The sequence below is a fragment of the Fundulus heteroclitus genome, chromosome 18, assembly GCF_011125445.2.
Source record: "Fundulus heteroclitus isolate FHET01 chromosome 18, MU-UCD_Fhet_4.1, whole genome shotgun sequence".
NCBI classification, from domain to species: domain Eukaryota; kingdom Metazoa; phylum Chordata; class Actinopteri; order Cyprinodontiformes; family Fundulidae; genus Fundulus; species Fundulus heteroclitus.
The window spans coordinates 15,139,468-15,156,666 of NC_046378.1; the positions used below are offsets into that span (position 1 = coordinate 15,139,468).

A 17,199-nucleotide genomic window follows, 5' to 3' on the forward strand; every position below is an offset into this window, starting at 1 on the left:
GAACAAAGTATTTCTGAACAGGATTACCAACTTTAAACCAGGTGTGGATCTTGAGTTCAGGTTTCAAACGATCATTATCATTTATTTCTGCAACTATCCAGCATCTGACTAACAGAATAACGAACGAAAAGACTTGTGACCCTGATTTCTGTCTATACTGCCAATCCATTCAAACAGGTTTTAGGATCAAGAGTCGATATATTGCTTCCATTAATCTTTTCTAACATTAATACAGTATAATCATGCAACACCAATGATGGTTTGTTGAGTCGGCTTTCTGTAAGGGCAGGTGGATGCTATGTTGTCTAATTTTAAATCCCTAGTTTTAACATCATAGATTTGTCATAAACTGTAGATCTTAATGGGGCCCTCTGTCAAGGGACTTCAGTGCTAATTGTAATCAGAATCAGACATACTTTAATAATCCCAGGGGGAAATTACTTTTGTTACATGCTCCAGAATACACACATTTTTATATATATATTTACAACATTCCACACAAGGTAGTACCAGATCACAATTGTACCGTCTGCCAGTGGCAAAAGATTTGGCCAAAATAAAGTCCATTCATTGTCTCCTGCTTATCAGAGATCAGGTGAGGTCAACAGGTCCAGGAGGGAACCACAGGCGTCCCTCTTCGTACTGATCAGATGCCCAAACTTACGTGATCATCGTGCTTTTATTTTGAAACGAGGCATTTCCGGGTTCATCGTAGGTTACAACAGGCAGTGTGTGGTTGTGTTCACTTTCGCCAAATAGTGTCTTCAGACCACTTTGCAAACATTTTTCCAAAAAAAAAAAAAGCAGCTTTTTGTTCTGTGTAATTGGACACTTGGTGGACAACACGTGAAAGCACCGATCCCTTCCGGAGTCACAGTGCTGCTGAGAGCCCCTCCCTAAGCACTTACAGGTGAGTCTGAGCAGCAGACCCTACCTGCCTATACGTCACGCCCACCTGGAGTCAACAGAGTGGAGACTCCACCCCGTTTCAAGGTGGCGTTGCGTGATTTCCTGCGTTTGATTCACAAAGAAGCAGTTCCGTCACCTCGTCCACCGGGTGGTTTTTCAGATAAACTGTCTTTTGGTTTAAATTTGATACAAATAAAAAAAAAAAGGGTGGGTTCAGACAGAGTATTAAAATGCATACATTCCATAACGTGCTTTTGTAGTTTTAAATATTTAGAGCTACGGATGTACTATTATTAAAAAAAAAAAAAAAAAAAAAAACTAGTTTTAATCACTTTTTATTCCTTCTCTTTCCTTCATCCTGGATCCCATTTAACGGAGACGAGTTGCCCGTACTCCAAAAAAAAAAAAAAAAAAAAAAAAAACAATCTGCGTCTCTCATTGCGATTTATTTGGCGATAAAAAAAAAACGAATAAGACGAGAGAAAACGATCAAAACGTGGTCACATCTGAACGATTGTAGTAGCGATTACAGCTTTTATTCTGAAAGGCAAAAGGCGGATGTCCATCAGGTGACCCTGGAAAACGAAAGTAAAGTGAAGAAAGACGTTGGAAGCCGACATGTCCGTGTGGATTTGAGTCCGTGTGGCGTGGCTCGTTTGACAGGAGCCGTGTGGTTCTGGTGCCGCCCGGCGTGGACGTGATCACAGCAAAAACATCCACGGCGACGCACTTCCGCTTTCTGGCTCGACTTTTACGTTCCCCGTCTGAGTATTTAGTAGTTTTGTTTTCAAGACAGGAAGCATGAATTCAGAAAAGTAGGTGCCGTTCTTCACCTCAAACAAGATAATCGTGCTTGTATTAATTATTATTTTTTATTTATATTTGTTTTTGGTCTGTTCTACTACTTGATTATTTGTGTTTTATGATCAATAACTGGCGTTAACGTGGTTGCACGCATGTTGTTGCATTAATTACAGCGCTTCGTAAAAAGTATTCGCTTTTTCACTTTACGAAAATATCACAAACAAAAACAAGTCTTACAGCTAAAATCTGAAGCGTGTGGCGTGCATTTATATTCACCCAATTTACTGTGATGCCCTTAAGATCTAATGCTACCAGCTTCCTTCATAACTCACCTAAACAGAGTGAATATTTGAGACTAAAGGTTTTCTCTTGATTCCTGAAGCGACCAAGCTGCAGGAAGTGATACGGAAGAGGAGGAGGAGGAGAAGAAGAAGAAGCATTTGAGACCCCCCTCCAGTTATGGGTCGATGAAGAGCGAAAGCATCGAGGACGAGGAGGAGGAGGAGGAGGAAGAAGAGGAGAAGGCAGGAGGGGGAGGTGAAGGGGTGTTTGTAGCACCACCAGCACCACTGGATCCTCCTGCTCCTCCTGTTGTTGGGTAATAATGCATATATTTGAGCTTTGCCCCAACTTTTCTGCATGTTTCCACTAAACCTTTATATATATATATATTTTTTTTAGTGCAGGAGAGTCACATTCCGTCTCTCCTGACCTTTGCTCTTCTGCATGTTCAGACTGGTTCCACCTCATATGGGATTACGCTGGTGTCAAGTTGTGGTTCGCCTTCTCATTCTGTCTCCGCTTTGGAGAAAATGTTTGTCATTTAAAAAAAAAAGACCAACACACCATTCTTTCTCCTTATGACGGCTCATGCTTTTAATAGTTAATTGTAGCCAATCAGGAGTATCATAACATTACGGCTAGTAGTGTGGTCCTGGCTGTGCTGCTGAAGGAGCCTGACCTGGGCAGCCGTGGACTCCACTAGACTCCTGAAGGAGTGCTGTGGGATGTGGCAGAAAATATTTTTTTGCAGCAAATCCTTGGAAGTCCTTGAAGCAGGAAACGGAGGCCTCCAAGAATCGGACTTGTTGGTTTGTCTAATCTCAGAGATACTCCAGCGGATCTGGATTTAGTCAATTTGGAGGCCAAGTCAGAACCTTAAAGAGGTTTTATGTGGGCTCCTCAAATCACTCTTGAACCATTTTCCCCATGTTCCAGGGTTCATTGTCCCTCTGAAAAAGCTCACAGCCATCAGGGAATAACAGCAAACTACTCTGCTGTGTGGATCTGACGCCTTTTTATCAGCAATTCGGTTTGCAGTGGTTCATGCGTTGCTTTGGGCCACAAGTACCAGCCTTCAGCTTTTCACGTGTGTCAGGGAGCCTTGGCCAGCTCACCACGTACAGCACTGTTCCTTTCATCGATCGCTTAAAGATGGAAACCGACCGCTGGAGGCAGCAAAGCCCCCAGCGGACCCTGAGAGAGATTTTTTGGAGATGATCAGACCCAGCTGTCAGATCATCACTATTTGGCCCTCACCAAACATCTCACTCAGGTCGTAATGCTCGCCCATTCGTCCTGCTTCTAGGTAGCCGTGTAGCTATTCCCCTCAGTGAGTGGTCATAATGTTTTACCTGATTTTTGTCTAAAGTCTTCCCTCATTTTTCCTTCTTTTTTTCCCCCCCTAAATAAATGTGTGAACCTCTGATTTGTCTGCACAAAGAAATGCTGCAACTTTATCATAGCAAAGATGAGACTTTGAAGCAATCATGTATTTTATTACGATCTAGTAAAGTTGCATAGCACTCGCCACGTGTGTAGGAGGCATGAACACTGGATGTGGTGCAGGTGTTGTGGAGGTTCACGTGGGTGGGTGCCCGTAGGGAAGCGTATGTGTGAAAAGGTGTGCGCTCACCTGTGGCCCAGGTGATGAGAGCGAGGGCACGGGTAGTCGTAGTTTCCTGTTCCACCCATTGTCATAATTTGTTTGAGTCCCGGTTTAGCAGCTTGGTTTTCAATTCATTATCCATCTTTGGCGCTTTGATAGCTGTGTGTTTTTATAATAAATTCACCAAGACGCAGCGCTCGATCTCAGCGCATTTGTCGCCATAATCTCCTAAATGACTGGAGCCGACCCGTATACTCTCAGCAGCTGCTTTAGGTTTGGAAAGGGAGCCGCAACAACGTGTTTGTTACAAAGTTATTACAGTTTGCTGAAGGAGCGACAGACCTTCAGCACCGTACTTAAGGATGTCAGAATCTAGTGGTCATTTCTTCATGGATTCTGCTTTGTCTTGATGTTTTTGAGATTTTCCATCCTAAGATAATTTTTTTTTTATTTTGGACATTGAAATGTCATTGATTGATTATTTACTGTAACCCCAGATACTATGAGTTTAGTCGTAGCCCTTTAAGGCTATCACTATTGGTTTTATCCCTTCACGTGCCGACTAGTGAAAGCCTTAAAGGGTTACGTCTAAACTCATAGTATATGGGGTCACAGTACATAATCAATGATTTCTTTCTATTAATTGTGTATACAGTACTGTTAGGAGTCATTCATAGTAGGTACACCTGGTCTGGCGTTCTGTTAACTGTGACATCATCCAGAGAAGACGGCTCACCCGCTACTACCATCTAATGTAGAACAGATTACTAGATCAATGTGTGCTTCTGTGCTTTTTTGTCTCTCTTGTTGTGTCTCTGCTCTGTCTTCTCTAACCCCAGTCGGTCGAGGCAGATGACCGTTCATACTGAGCCCGGTTCTGCCGGAGGTTTTCCTTCCCGTTAATGGGGAGTTTTTCTTCCCACTGTCGCTTCATGCTTGCTCATTATGAGGGATTGCAGCAAAGCCATGGACAATGCAGACGACTCTCCCTGTAGCTCTACGGTTCCCCAGGAGTGAATGCTGCTTGTCGGGACTTTGATGCAATCAACTGGTTCCCTTATATAGGACATTTTTGACCAATCTGTATAATCTGACCTAATCTGTATAATATGATTGAACTTGATTTTGTAAAGTGCCTTGAGATGACATGTTTCATGATTTGGCGCTATATAAAGAAAAAAAAGAAAAAAAAGAATTCCTCTTTGGACCAGAGTGCGTTCTCCATTTTTACCAAACATCAAGCTCCTTTTAAACCCATGGACTGTCCTTTTTTTTTATCCAGAACTCTTTGTACCCATGTGCTTACATTTTCTTAAATGTTAAATATTTTTTAAAATAAAGGAGGCAGATAATCATAAAGACCTTCAAATCCTGCATAAAAATGCATTTTATCATATATTAATTCCTGAATATCTTCTGTCACAATAAGTTGGACTCTGATCTCTGTTTGGGGCCCCTCGGTCCTGACTGCTTTGAAAACTATTCTTTTCAACTTTCTATTCCTTGGTTCACTAGAGGGAAATGTGGTTTCATAGCTCCAATACATTTTTTAATGATTATATAGGCTGAAATACCAGGAAAGATACCACAGTTTACCTACATGGGTAGGACGTAGTTTGTTTACGGCTGCAAAACAGAAGTTGGAGAGGGTGAAATTGGTAAGAATCGGTGAAGGAGAACAGAAATGCATTAATCTTGTCACCAGCAGAGCAGCCTGCTACAAAGACACAATTTGTCAAGTTGAGTAAGACGATATTTTCATTATAACAAGGTTATTCCTAAATGTTTATTGGCTGAACAATATGGATACTTATTAACTCAGGTTGTTGCTGGATGCTCACCCTGCTGCCTCCAGAAATTGTCCATCTCCTTCCGTTCCTTCTATAGATCTGACGCCTCTGCTTGTCAAACACATCACAGCACAATCTTTTCTCTGAAACATCTAGACATAGTAAGAAGTGACCAAAGTCCCAAGGGAAAAACTCAGAAAGACCTCCTGAAAGCCAGACAAACTGCTGACCAAGTCCTTACGTTACAAGAAAGCCTTGATCTTTGCAAGTAAAATATAAAGAAAGGAAATGTTGTTTAAACATTTTGCACAGCAAGGGTGTTGCAACTAAGCCGACTTTGAATCCTCTGTAGTAGTTGTGCTAATCAGATAAATATTTTGCAGGTCTCAGATGATGTACTCCATGTATACGGAGACTCACTACACTGAAGCCACAGAAATGACCAGACCACCAGACGCCATGGTCATTGAAACGGGGTAAAGAAAACACAAACGCTCACACAGACGGCTCAGATGTGGATGTTTCTATACGTTTACTTTTTATGTACTTATGAGAAATTATTTACTTCTATTTCACGTAAATAACCCGAAAGGTCTCAAACCGGCTCATTTTCTCTGTCAGCGGCGCAGATCTAGAGGACATGATGGACGACGAACTGGACGACGAAGACGAAATCCTTACAACTTGTTCTCCAGAGCCACCCGAGCCCCTGGAAATGGAAGGCCTGATCCAGGAGGATGAAGACGGCCAGCCCGGAAAACTGCACCCAGAACTGAGTCTGCCTCATATATTCAGAGTGGGTGCAACACAAACAGTCCTTTCTATCTTTATTTTTTTTTTTTACTCTCAATCGTCGCCATCAGTCGGTGGGGTGAGGATGGACTTATTGATAACGTGTTCCTTCTCTGTCTGAAGAGCATCCAGAAGGTTCTGACGGGGCTCAACAGCGACGAGCTGTTAAACTTTAAAACTTCCTTCACCAAATGGGAGGACGTTAAGCTGCCGCTGTTCCTGGACGGGGATCTGCTCGACTTCGTAGACAAGATCTTCGAGGTCTACGGTAAGAAAACGCTGCGGCGACGTGGGCAACGGGAGTGGGAGCCAAGTGCACGTTTTATTTGCTTTGCTGCTTCTGTAGTTCTGCTGACTTTAGGAGCCATGTTCCCCGTTAAGTGCTCACTCATCTGATGTTGCGTCCCCGCTGTGTTGTTCAGGCCAGAGCAAAGCGCTGTCGAAGACAATAAGCACTCTTGAAAGCATAAACAAGGTGGAGGAGGTGGAAGAACTGCAGAGAGTGTGCGACAAAGGTGAGTACCATTCGTGTTGTAAGCAAATATGCCAAATTTGAAGTACGGCAGGTTTGTCCCATTCCTAACCGAGCGTCCAGTTAAAATAAATAAATAAATAAGAGCAGGGGCCTCTTGTTTAAAAGCTTGTCTACGCACAAAAAACCTGCGGTGCAATGTTAAACGGGATGTATAAAGATTAACAGTACGTGGAAGTGTTTTGGAATCCACGCAAACTTTTTCAGTCGACAGTAACAAACCCAAAGCACTAAAACTTACCGTGATACACTGAATTATAACTGCATTTCACTGTATTTAACGAGTTTGAGCTTTCATGGTATAAATCCATATGAGGGAATATAATCACTTTTAGCCTCATACACACCTCACTGAACTAAAACGGAACTAAAAATAAGTACCATTTTCTTAAAATGAGTGTATCTGTCCTAGATTTGAGCAGATTAATAAAATGGTCTGCCAGTGGAATAAGAATTTTGCACTTAAAATAGGAACAACTCATCTCCATTGTCTTATTTCAAGTGCAGGATGTCTAATTATTTTATTTTAGTGGTCAAAATACTCATTCTATTGGCAGATAATATTATTTACCTGCTCAAATCAAGGACAGAAGCACAAATTTTAAGAACATTTTACTTTATTTTTAGATCCGTTTTTGCAGTGCTCAACAATGATGGAATCCTACTCAACTCAGGATTCCACTATACTATCAGAATAATTGTAACTATTTCCATTATTAGTAGTAGTGTTATGAACGGAATAAAAGCCGGATCCGTGCTCGATGGCTGACTTCTTCCTGGTATTTATCCTGATTTGCAGATGCATTTACTCTGCAAAAACGGATCTAAAAATAAGTAAAATGTTCTTAAAGTTAGTGTATTTATCCTTCGTTTGAGCAAGTAAATACGATTATCTGCCAATGGAATGAGTATTTTGACCCCTAATATAAGATAATTAGACATCCTGCACTTGAAATAAGATGATTGAGATTAATTGTTCCCATTTTAAATGCAAAAAACGTATTCCATTGGCAAATCATCTTATTTACCTGCTCAAATCAAGGACAAATACACTAATTTTAAGAACATTTTACTTATTTCTAGTTCTGTTTTTGCAGTGTAGGGGTAGGGACAGGGCGGCACGAGATACCCGTGAAGCTGAGCGTTATTTCCCGCACATCTGTATTTATCAAGGCAACGTGAGCGGTGACACATCTGTGCAGCGTTTTTATACATCTGATGGTTTTTGTGCGCTGTAAGTTTAACGTTCTTGCCACCGCCAACCTTTAGTGTGAAAAGTGCGTCCTCTGCTACGCCTGAGCCCCCTGGTCTGAAATGCCCCCCCCCCCCCCCCTTCCAACAGCAATAAAAAAAAGACAGGAGGCACTGTGAAGGGACTGATCTCCAAATGGTTGAGGATCCACGTTCAGTACATGTCATTTTTAACTTCTTTTTCTGTTCTCTCCCCCAAACAGCCATTTTTTGTTTTTACCTGAAAGGTAGGCTTCACAGAAAGTTCCTAGTGATCCGAGAGGGGGTGATCCAGGCCGGAAAGCAGAACCTGCTGAACAACATCTACGTGGAGCCTCAGATCTCCACCTGCGCGTACGGAGGAGTCGACCTCACTCATGAGACCTTGGGAAAATCCCCGGCACCTTTCGACGTCCCCAGCGAGGACACCTTTGTGCCCTTGAACAATCTGTTCCGACTCCAGAAGGAAGACGGCTCTCTGGCGAGGACGGTAGTGACCACGGGGCTCCCGGGGGTCGGCATGTCTGTGTCGGTGGCCAAGTTCGCGCTGGACTGGGCAGAGGAGAAGGCCAACAGGGTGAGGAATGACAAAAACACTCAGTCATCAGTGAAGACCCGATAAGGGTAGAACAGACGCTCTATCTGGGACAAAGTGATGGATAAACGTAAAATACAAGGAGAATGGTCCATGTTTTTATGGATTTTTACATATAGAAATGTGTGCCTTTGTGTTTAGTGACCCGTTCATCTTTGCAAAACAGCTCAAGCTCAGACAGATGTGTTGTTGGGTGTGTCTTAGCGTCAGTTTTCAACACTTAGTTCTGAGCTAGAGCACCGTAGCACATAAATATGAGATGATCTGGCCGCCTGTTTACAGTCGCCTCGCTGGAAGTCTCTAATCTTTTGCAGCGTCTGTCAGGGTGGAGCAGCTTCCCTCTCCCTGCTACACAAAAGCGTCCCCATAGCGTTATGCTGCCACCACCATGTTTTATTGTGTGGGTGGTGCGTTCAGATAGTGGTCTTCTTCTTTCCACTCTTCCTTTAGGCCATTTAAAGAGTGCATGGTTAACGGTTTGCTGTGTTTTTTTTTCGTTTTTTCCCCACCTTAATCAGAAAAGCTGCCAGGAGGCGCATGGTAACTCTGGAGGAGCTGCAGAGAGCCGCAGCTCAGGTTAATCTGTTGACAGGCTAACTATTAGTTGTGCACAAATCTGACTTTTATGGAAGAACTGGCAGCACAAAGCCATTGTTGTCCTGCTTTCAGTTTCTCACAAGGTGGCGCCCTTTTTCTTTTCTCTTTCCATAAAAAAAAATAAAAAAATTACTCTGTTGGTTTGATGCACTGGAATACACCAAAACTAGAATTTAACCATTTAACAGCTGTGCTGCTCTGTTATGTTTTAATTTCTGTCTTCTTTCATCCCCAGCTATAGCAGTGTGCGCCCTTTATTTACATTTCCATTAGGGTGAGACGTACGTTTGCTTAAAATCAGATTCTGATGTGCCCCGCCACAGATGATGTTGCCTTTCCTGGGAATAACTCTGAAAAGTTTTTTTGTTATTTTCGCGGTTTGCTGTTTTTATTTTTGTGGAAACTAAACTTTTTTTCTCCTCCGTCTGCTAATCTCTCCTCAGGACCTGCATTACGTCATCAAGCTTTCGTTCCGCGCTTTGCGGCTTGTGCTGGAGAGAAGCGGCCATGAGGATAGGTCCATGTTGGACATAATGCAGTATTTCCACTTCCCCGTAAAAGATCTCAAGTTGCTGGAGGAAGACGGCGCTAAATTCCTCGTGATAATGGACTGCTTTGATTGCTACGAAGGGACTCTGGACTGGAAGGTATTCCATCTGCGTCGCCATAACTCATCTAAAAGTTTAGGAAAGCTGCAAGTTCCCCGGGTCGAATCCCACAGAGTACCACACTGGGACCCCTGAGCAAGACCTTCAGCCCCAGAATGCTCCTCTGCTGCTGCTGCAGAGTTGCAGCCCATTGCTTCCTAAGGGGGGGGGGGTCAAAAGCAGAGGACAAATTTCACTGGAATGTACAAAGTTGCAATGAAAAAAGATAAAGATTATTATTACTATTTAAAAAAGGTGCAGCAATGAGTCTGCAGTCTACCATGACCAGTACAGGTTCACTCCTTCTGCAGAGAATCTGTGATTTGCCCTTTCTGAGTTTATTCACTTGAATAAATCAACATTTTGCTTATATCCTGTTTTAATGAGCTGCACCTTTACGCCTGTTAACGTTCACACTTGCAATTAGAATAAATACCCCAAATGTCCCCCTAAAGAATCCAGAAAAAACAAAAAAATTCTGGTGCAAATAAAGTTCTTTGTGTTAAAATTAGGGCTGGGCAACGATTAAAATATCGCGATTAATCGCAATTAATCGCATTGTATTTAGAAACTCCAAGAATGAATTCAAAAGTAGTGTAAAGAGCACTTTTATTTTAATGTTCTGCTGCCATATGAACAAAAGTGTTGTAACATTTGTAGCACTTATCAGTAACACATATTTAGTGTAAAGCTCAACTTAAACATGTAAAACAAAAAATAGCAATAATAATAAATTAAAGCTTATTGCCACTGACAGGGAATTCTCTTTATGGGGAAAAAATCTACCAAAAACAGGCAATTTCTGAGGTAACCGCAGGGAGCAGCATTACCATTTTATGTTCAATACCAAAGTTTAACTTGGCAGTGGTTACAACTAACTTGTTTCTGTCATATTCCATGCTGGAAGAACTTTAAACTGAAATGCTTGCAAACTCGATATGCTTGCGTTGCTTGCGTTTATTGCCTTGCCTTCCGCATGTCTGCTTTGTTTTTTTCCGGCCAGCACCTTTCTTACTCTGAATCCGAGGTTTGGCTGACAGCGAGGTTATTGGCGCATTATCGCCACCTACTGTTCTGATTCAAACCCCTACACTGCAGCAACAGACCTTCACAAAATAAAAGCATGTGAGCAACATGCGTTAATGCGCCTTAAAGAAAATATCGCCGTTAATAGTCTAATGAGTTAACGCGAAATTAACGTGTTAACTTGCCCAGCCCTAGTTAAAATGTGAAGTGAAGACTTGCAGATTAGAGTTAAATTTCAGCTCTTTAGAAAAGAGATTACAGTTTCGTTTCTAGAGATCGTTTAAAACTTTGTCTTCATGTTTTGTTCCCGCCTGCAGAACGCTCCGGTGATCAATGACAACTACACCAAAGCGTCCATGGACGTCCTGGTGGTCAACATCATCCGAGGCAACGTGCTCCGCGGCGCGCGCCTCTGGATCCTGGGCAGACGAGCGGCGGTCTCACAGATACCGTCTGAGTTTGTGGACATCGTCACCGAGCTGCGGGGTTTTACGTGGGTGCTTTCTTTTTACTTGATAAACGGAGAAAATCTCTCTTTGCCCTTTTTAGTGTTCTGACTTGCTCTTTACCCCGTTTTTCCTCCTCCGTCGTCGCCAGCGACGAGATGAAGGACGACTACCTGACCCGACGCCTCACCGACGCCCGCATGGCGGAGAACATCGTCAGACATTACAAGCGCGCGCCGACGATACGGATTCTCGCCCGCCATCCCTTCTTCTGCTGGGTAGTGGGGAAAGTTTTCAGCTACAGCTTCCGGCTCGTGGACTATGGGAGCAACCGTCCTAGAATCACGCCGTTCCTCATCAACTACGTGACCATTATGACGAATCGCAGGCTGAAGTTCTACTACAGACGGAGGGATAATGAAATGGTACTGTGCGTCGGAGCTTAAAGGCTGCGTCTTCCTTTCAGTGTTTGTAATGTCCTGCTTCCGGCCTGTTTTTTTCGTGTAGAAATGGACCGTCACAGAGTACAAGCATCTGACGGGGATTGGGAAGATGGCCTTGAAGTTGCTGGAGGTCAACACCAGCGTGTTCACTGAGAAGGACCTGAAGGACTTCGATCTGGACCTGAGAGAGGTGGTGGTGCGCTCGGGCTTGTGCACTGAGCTCAATCCTGAAGGCTTGTCGGGTAGAAGGAGGTTCTGCTTCGCCCACTTCACCATTCAGGTAAAAAGAAAACGTCTTTTCTGTGTATCTGACGATCGGTGGGCGATAAGGACGTTAAATTCTATCAGGATGTATTGTGTTATTGTGATAATGATAAAAGATTACAGCTTCTTGCCGTGTTTTTTTAAATCACTGCATGGCTGTGACTGCATGTCATTTTAATTACAAATTCTGTGCTTTAGAGATATATTTAATAATATAACATATTCAAAAATAATTCAAAATAGGCTTCATCAGAACACCAGCTACAAAAACTAATGGGATTTGTATCACTAAACCCCACACAGTAGCTCCAGTTAATTAGATTTTTCAATTTATTGATATTTATGCTGCTATCAAGGAACCAGAAAGTACCTGCTCCACACAATATGATCATGCGATCTTTTAATTAAACAAGTTATTCAGATTTTCTTTTGGAAAGGGATGCATAAATCATCGTAGGACCAAAACTTAAAAAGCGTTGTGCACATTTGCCTTTATAAAAAAACTGTTCATTCAGTTTGTAAATTGCTTTGTTAACTGGATGAACATCTCAATAAATATAGGAATAAAAATCAACATGTTTTTGTGTGTTCTCAGCATTAAAAACAGGATTTGGGTCACTCTTCTTTGAAAACACTTGCTGTCTTTAGCCAATTTTATTAAACGAGTTAAAAGCAGATTTCTGTGCACCAAAGCCTGCTTTTGAGTAAACGTTATTGAATAGATGGAGTCCTGTTTGCTATTAAGTTTTTAATTTATTCATTCTGTAATATTTTCAATTGCAAGATGATTTTAATTTCAGTCACATGAAAAATAAACATCCCCACCTACCCCTGCTGGGGGACCAAATCATTCCTGAATTGCAGTTGGGGGGGGCCACACATACGGCCCGTTTACACTTTTTTAACCGAGCCGAGACCAGTCCGAGCTCGGTAACCGAGATAACTCTTGTGTGTAAATGGTCAGCAGACTGAACTGGACCGCGCTAAACATAACCGGACCGCGCTAACTGCAGATCCAGTTCCTGAGCAGGTCTCGGACTGTTTTTTTTTTTTTTGGCCCGGTTTTCTGATAAAGAGCGCATGAGCAGACCGCGTCATCCCCTTACAGTCAGCTGACTGTCCGCGTTTTTTCCGGCGTGTCTGGCTGCACGTCCCGATTCACTCTCCATTCAGACAAATTTCAGACATTCATAAAAATACTAGCTTCCTTACCGTGCCACACGGTTTCCAGAGATGATTCTGCTCAGCAGTGTGATGAACCTCAGCGTCTGTCGTTGTTTCCTGCGTCTGTAAATCCTTATTAGACGTTCGTTTGTCTCATCCACTTCCCAAAAGCCGACTCTCTCAAATAATTTCACCAATGGTTGCCTTCTTCCCCTGACTCTCCGCAAACACCAAAATATCACAATATCAAGCATAACATCCTGAATGTTACGGGCGCCGTGCTGTTTTGTTTTGCTGCTTTCGCCTTCAATCCCAGAGAGCAGCAGTACCGCAGATCGCCACCAGGAGGCGAGGAGCAACCAAGGAACCGGGATAGTGTGGTGTGTAAACAGTTGTCTCAGCTTGGTTAACTGATCCAAGCTCAGACTGGTCTCGACTCGGCTCGGTTAAAAAAGTGTAGTGTAAACGGGTCTAAAGTCAGTCCAGGGGCCGCAAATAGCCCCGAGCCACACTCTGGACACCTTCAAAGGCTTTAGACTGAGTATAGACATATAATCTACTGTATAAACTGGGCTCTTTGTATTAGAAAAAAATACATAATAATAATTTAATTTCAGAAAATTGGATCAACGTAGATCAGCTGGAAAGTGTAAGGAGTCCCTCTGGCCGGGTTTGTTTTTCCGCTTCAGTGGAGAGAGGCTGAAGTGACTTTTCAGACTGTTCAAGCATTTTTCTATAAAATCTTCCCAAAGAGCGGCCAGCATCACTGTCATGTGACTATTTGACTTTGTGGACGAGGAAAATAAAAACACTGCTAACCAATCTTTTACCACTCATTCTCTCCTTCAGGAGTTCATGGCCGCTCTGTACACCTTCCTCACGTTCTACAGGGAATCCAGGAACGTCCTGAACGCTGGCGGCTCATCCAAACTCAAATACAGGAACGTGTCGCCAGCAGGCCTCGTGGAGTGCGCTCTGGCGTTGACCATGAGGTCCGAGGCGGGCCACTATGACTTGTTCCTGCGTTACCTGTGCGGCCTGTTTTCCCCGCACTGCTACAAATCATTCCTCAGGACACTGTTTCCTCAACAAGCCCCCAAGATGGAAGGTGAAGGTGAGGTGGTGCAGCTGCTGGAGCAGACCCTCCAGAACGCTCCTGGCATCAATACGCGCAACCTGGATGAGTGCCTAAGAGAGCTGACCCAGGAGAGTGATTAATCTCAGAATCCTCTAATCTCAGAATCTCACGTTCTGAGATTAGAGGAGCGCAGATAGAATGGGTAGATGCTGCTTAAAGGGTGACTTTTAGAAATAACAGGAGAATGACATTAAGTGACCAACATTGAAGCACTACTAGCTTTTATTGGGATGAAACGGAGAATAATATAGTTTTCTAGCTGCACCAAGCAACCTAAAATGTTAGTTTTATACCTTCCAAAGGTATAGACTTTACAAAGCACTGTGTATTGTGAGTCCAGTTCTAAGCAGAACATCTTAAAAAAACACACACCCCGTCTGGCTGCCATTTCAATCTGAAGCTGTTTTTTTTTTTTTTTTTTTTATGTGTACAATAACTTTATGGTTCAAGGTTTAGATAATAAATTTACAGATGAGACAGAAACAAGCAGAACAGACCTTTCAGTGTTTGCAGAAGAAAGAAAAAATGCAGAAATAAGAGTCAAAGCAAATGTTTCATTGAACGCCGTCAAAGGTTTTCTTTTAAAGCTTTTTTCCCTTCACTTGCTGTGTTCAGGTTTTCAAATCCTACTGTTGATTATTTTCGGTGAATGTCAGAGGCCTTAACAAAGAAAGATTTCCCTTATAGTCCCACAGAGGGGACATTTTATCTCTGTTTACCCATCCCTCAGGGAGCTGCCCACACTGAGTGGCACACGGGAAGCAATCTGGAGCTAAGGGTCTTGCTCATGGACAGTGGCAGTCTGCAGGGATCGAACCGGGTACTTGCAACCTTCTCAGAGCGCAAGATCACTTGCTCTAACCACTCGGATCCTTCGCAACATAAGCAGGACTTCCTGCCATGGAGGAGGCTTGTGAAACTAAATGTCTAAGCCCACACAAGTAGCCAACGGAGTGAGAAAGAACACCATCGGGGGGTTTGGTCTTTATTCCTACGTTTATTCTACGTTTAGAGTTTAAACATGGATACATAGCAAATCCTTCCTATTTATATTGTTTTTCTTTCAGTTTTCACTGTTGCTGATTTTGCGTGCGTGCAGAGTTCTGAAACTGCAGAGGTTTAGGCTTTCTTTTGTTCATCAGTACAAAGTTTAGCATCAGCAGGTTTGGATTGGCTTTGTTTTGGTTGAAGCCATTTCTTTCTTTTTTTTTTTTTTTGGTGAGTTACACTGAAGAAAGTGGGTGGAGAAAGGCCTTTTTTAATGATTTTTAGTTTTTACGCATATCCTAACACATCTCTATCAATAAATGATACTGAGCAGAGCAGTTTGAGTCTTCTCAGACGAGAACCAAAGATGTGAAACAAACCAAATCTCACTGGTGATGAGGTTTAGCAACAATGTCAGAAGCAATCAGATTTTATTTATAGTAAACCAGTGCTTTACAAAGGTGGAAAATGGCACAAGAATTCAATTATTCCAAACTATCGCTAAAATAGTTATTAGTAACCAATCTTTAATTAAATGTGTCAAATTGTTATATAAATGCAGACATTAGGAAATGCAATCTCACTTATGAGGAAACACCAGACACAGATCAAGTTGAAACCAGATGTTTACACACACTCTATATAAAAAATAATCCTTTCTCCGTTATTGTCCGATAATTAAATCTGACTAAAACATTCCAGTTTTAGTAAATTAGGATTAACCAATCATTTTTTATGTATTATCCACCAGAGAAATTATAAAAACCTATCAGAAGTTTATGTGTGCTGAGATTACCGTGCCTGTGATGATTTTTATTCTTTCGGTAAGCCACGACTTCTTGTTGTGAGTATTTTGTTGCATCCGCAAAGTTCTGCACACGCCTAGCATTTATGTGGTGAACGGGGATAAAAAGGAATCTGTGGCGTGTTCAGAACTCGGATTTATATTTTATTGTTTACGTCCTGAGCATTTATATCAATAAAGTCATCAACTGATCGAGCTTTTACTTTCTGGTCGCTCTTGATTTTCTGCGGCAACAGGGGCTGTTTGTGTCTGAAACGTTAAAACGGGAGTTTCTGAAGGCCATTTTTCCCCGTTTATTTCACGTCTGAAGGATTCTTTGCTGACCTTCGGTGCTTCGGACCTTCGGTGCTTAGGTGGCTTCTCTAAAGCCCGTTGGACCCTCTCCTTTCCGTAAGATGCTGTAAATAATAAAGCCAGAACATGTTTTTCATTCTTTCTGAAACATGACGGATGAATTGATGACAGCCAGAAAATTTCCCACAAATAGTTTTAAATGGCCTTTGAGCATGTCACTAAATTAATTACATTAGTTATAAAGTATCTTAAGTACAACAAAGTCAATGTTTTAGAGGCATCTTCACACAAGCCTGACCTCAGTATTAAAATATTTTTTGGCACTGCTGAAAAGGTGCATGTGACCAACATCCCTACAGTAATTTTTAATCTTAGATGATTTGTTTATATAAAAGTTAATGCAAATAAAAAAAGCCAAAGCAAATAAGAGCATTTAATCTAGAATTGCAGAAAAAAAACCCAATACAGTTAATTGTTTACAGCACATTGTGAACCCTTTTAAAGTATTTTACGGATAAAAGTGAGATGTTAACGTAAAATTGTTATTCAGATCAACTTCATAATTCAATCAAAGCAAATGATTGATCCGACTAAAACATTCCAGTTTTAAGTCAATTAGATTAACCAATATTTTTTTATGTATGATCTACCAGAGAAATTATAAAAACCTATCAGAAGTTTATGTGTGCTGAGATTACCGTGCCTGTGATGATTTTTATTCTTTCGGTAAGCCACGACTTCTTGTTGTGAGTATTTTGTTGCATCCGCAAAGTTCTGCACACGCCTAGCATTTATGTGGTGAACAGGGATAAAAAGGAATCTGTGGCGTGTTCAGAACTCGGATTTAT

The 17,199-nt window shown here is 42.1% G+C and overlaps 1 protein-coding gene across 1 annotated transcript; it reads left to right on the forward strand.

Moving 5' to 3' along the window:
- Positions 1 to 1,507: 1,507 nt before the first annotated feature.
- Positions 1,508 to 16,259, forward strand: nlrc3l (NLR family, CARD domain containing 3-like). Its single transcript, XM_036149924.1, has 12 exons — positions 1,508 to 1,724; positions 2,096 to 2,311; positions 5,775 to 5,867; positions 6,013 to 6,187; positions 6,307 to 6,451; positions 6,606 to 6,698; positions 8,170 to 8,522; positions 9,581 to 9,784; positions 11,128 to 11,303; positions 11,408 to 11,681; positions 11,764 to 11,979; positions 13,977 to 16,259. Exons 1-12 carry the CDS (start codon positions 1,711 to 1,713, stop codon positions 14,343 to 14,345), a joined length of 2,328 nt encoding a protein of 775 aa, XP_036005817.1. The 5' UTR covers positions 1,508 to 1,710; the 3' UTR covers positions 14,346 to 16,259.
- The last annotated feature ends 940 nt before the right edge of the window (positions 16,260 to 17,199 follow it).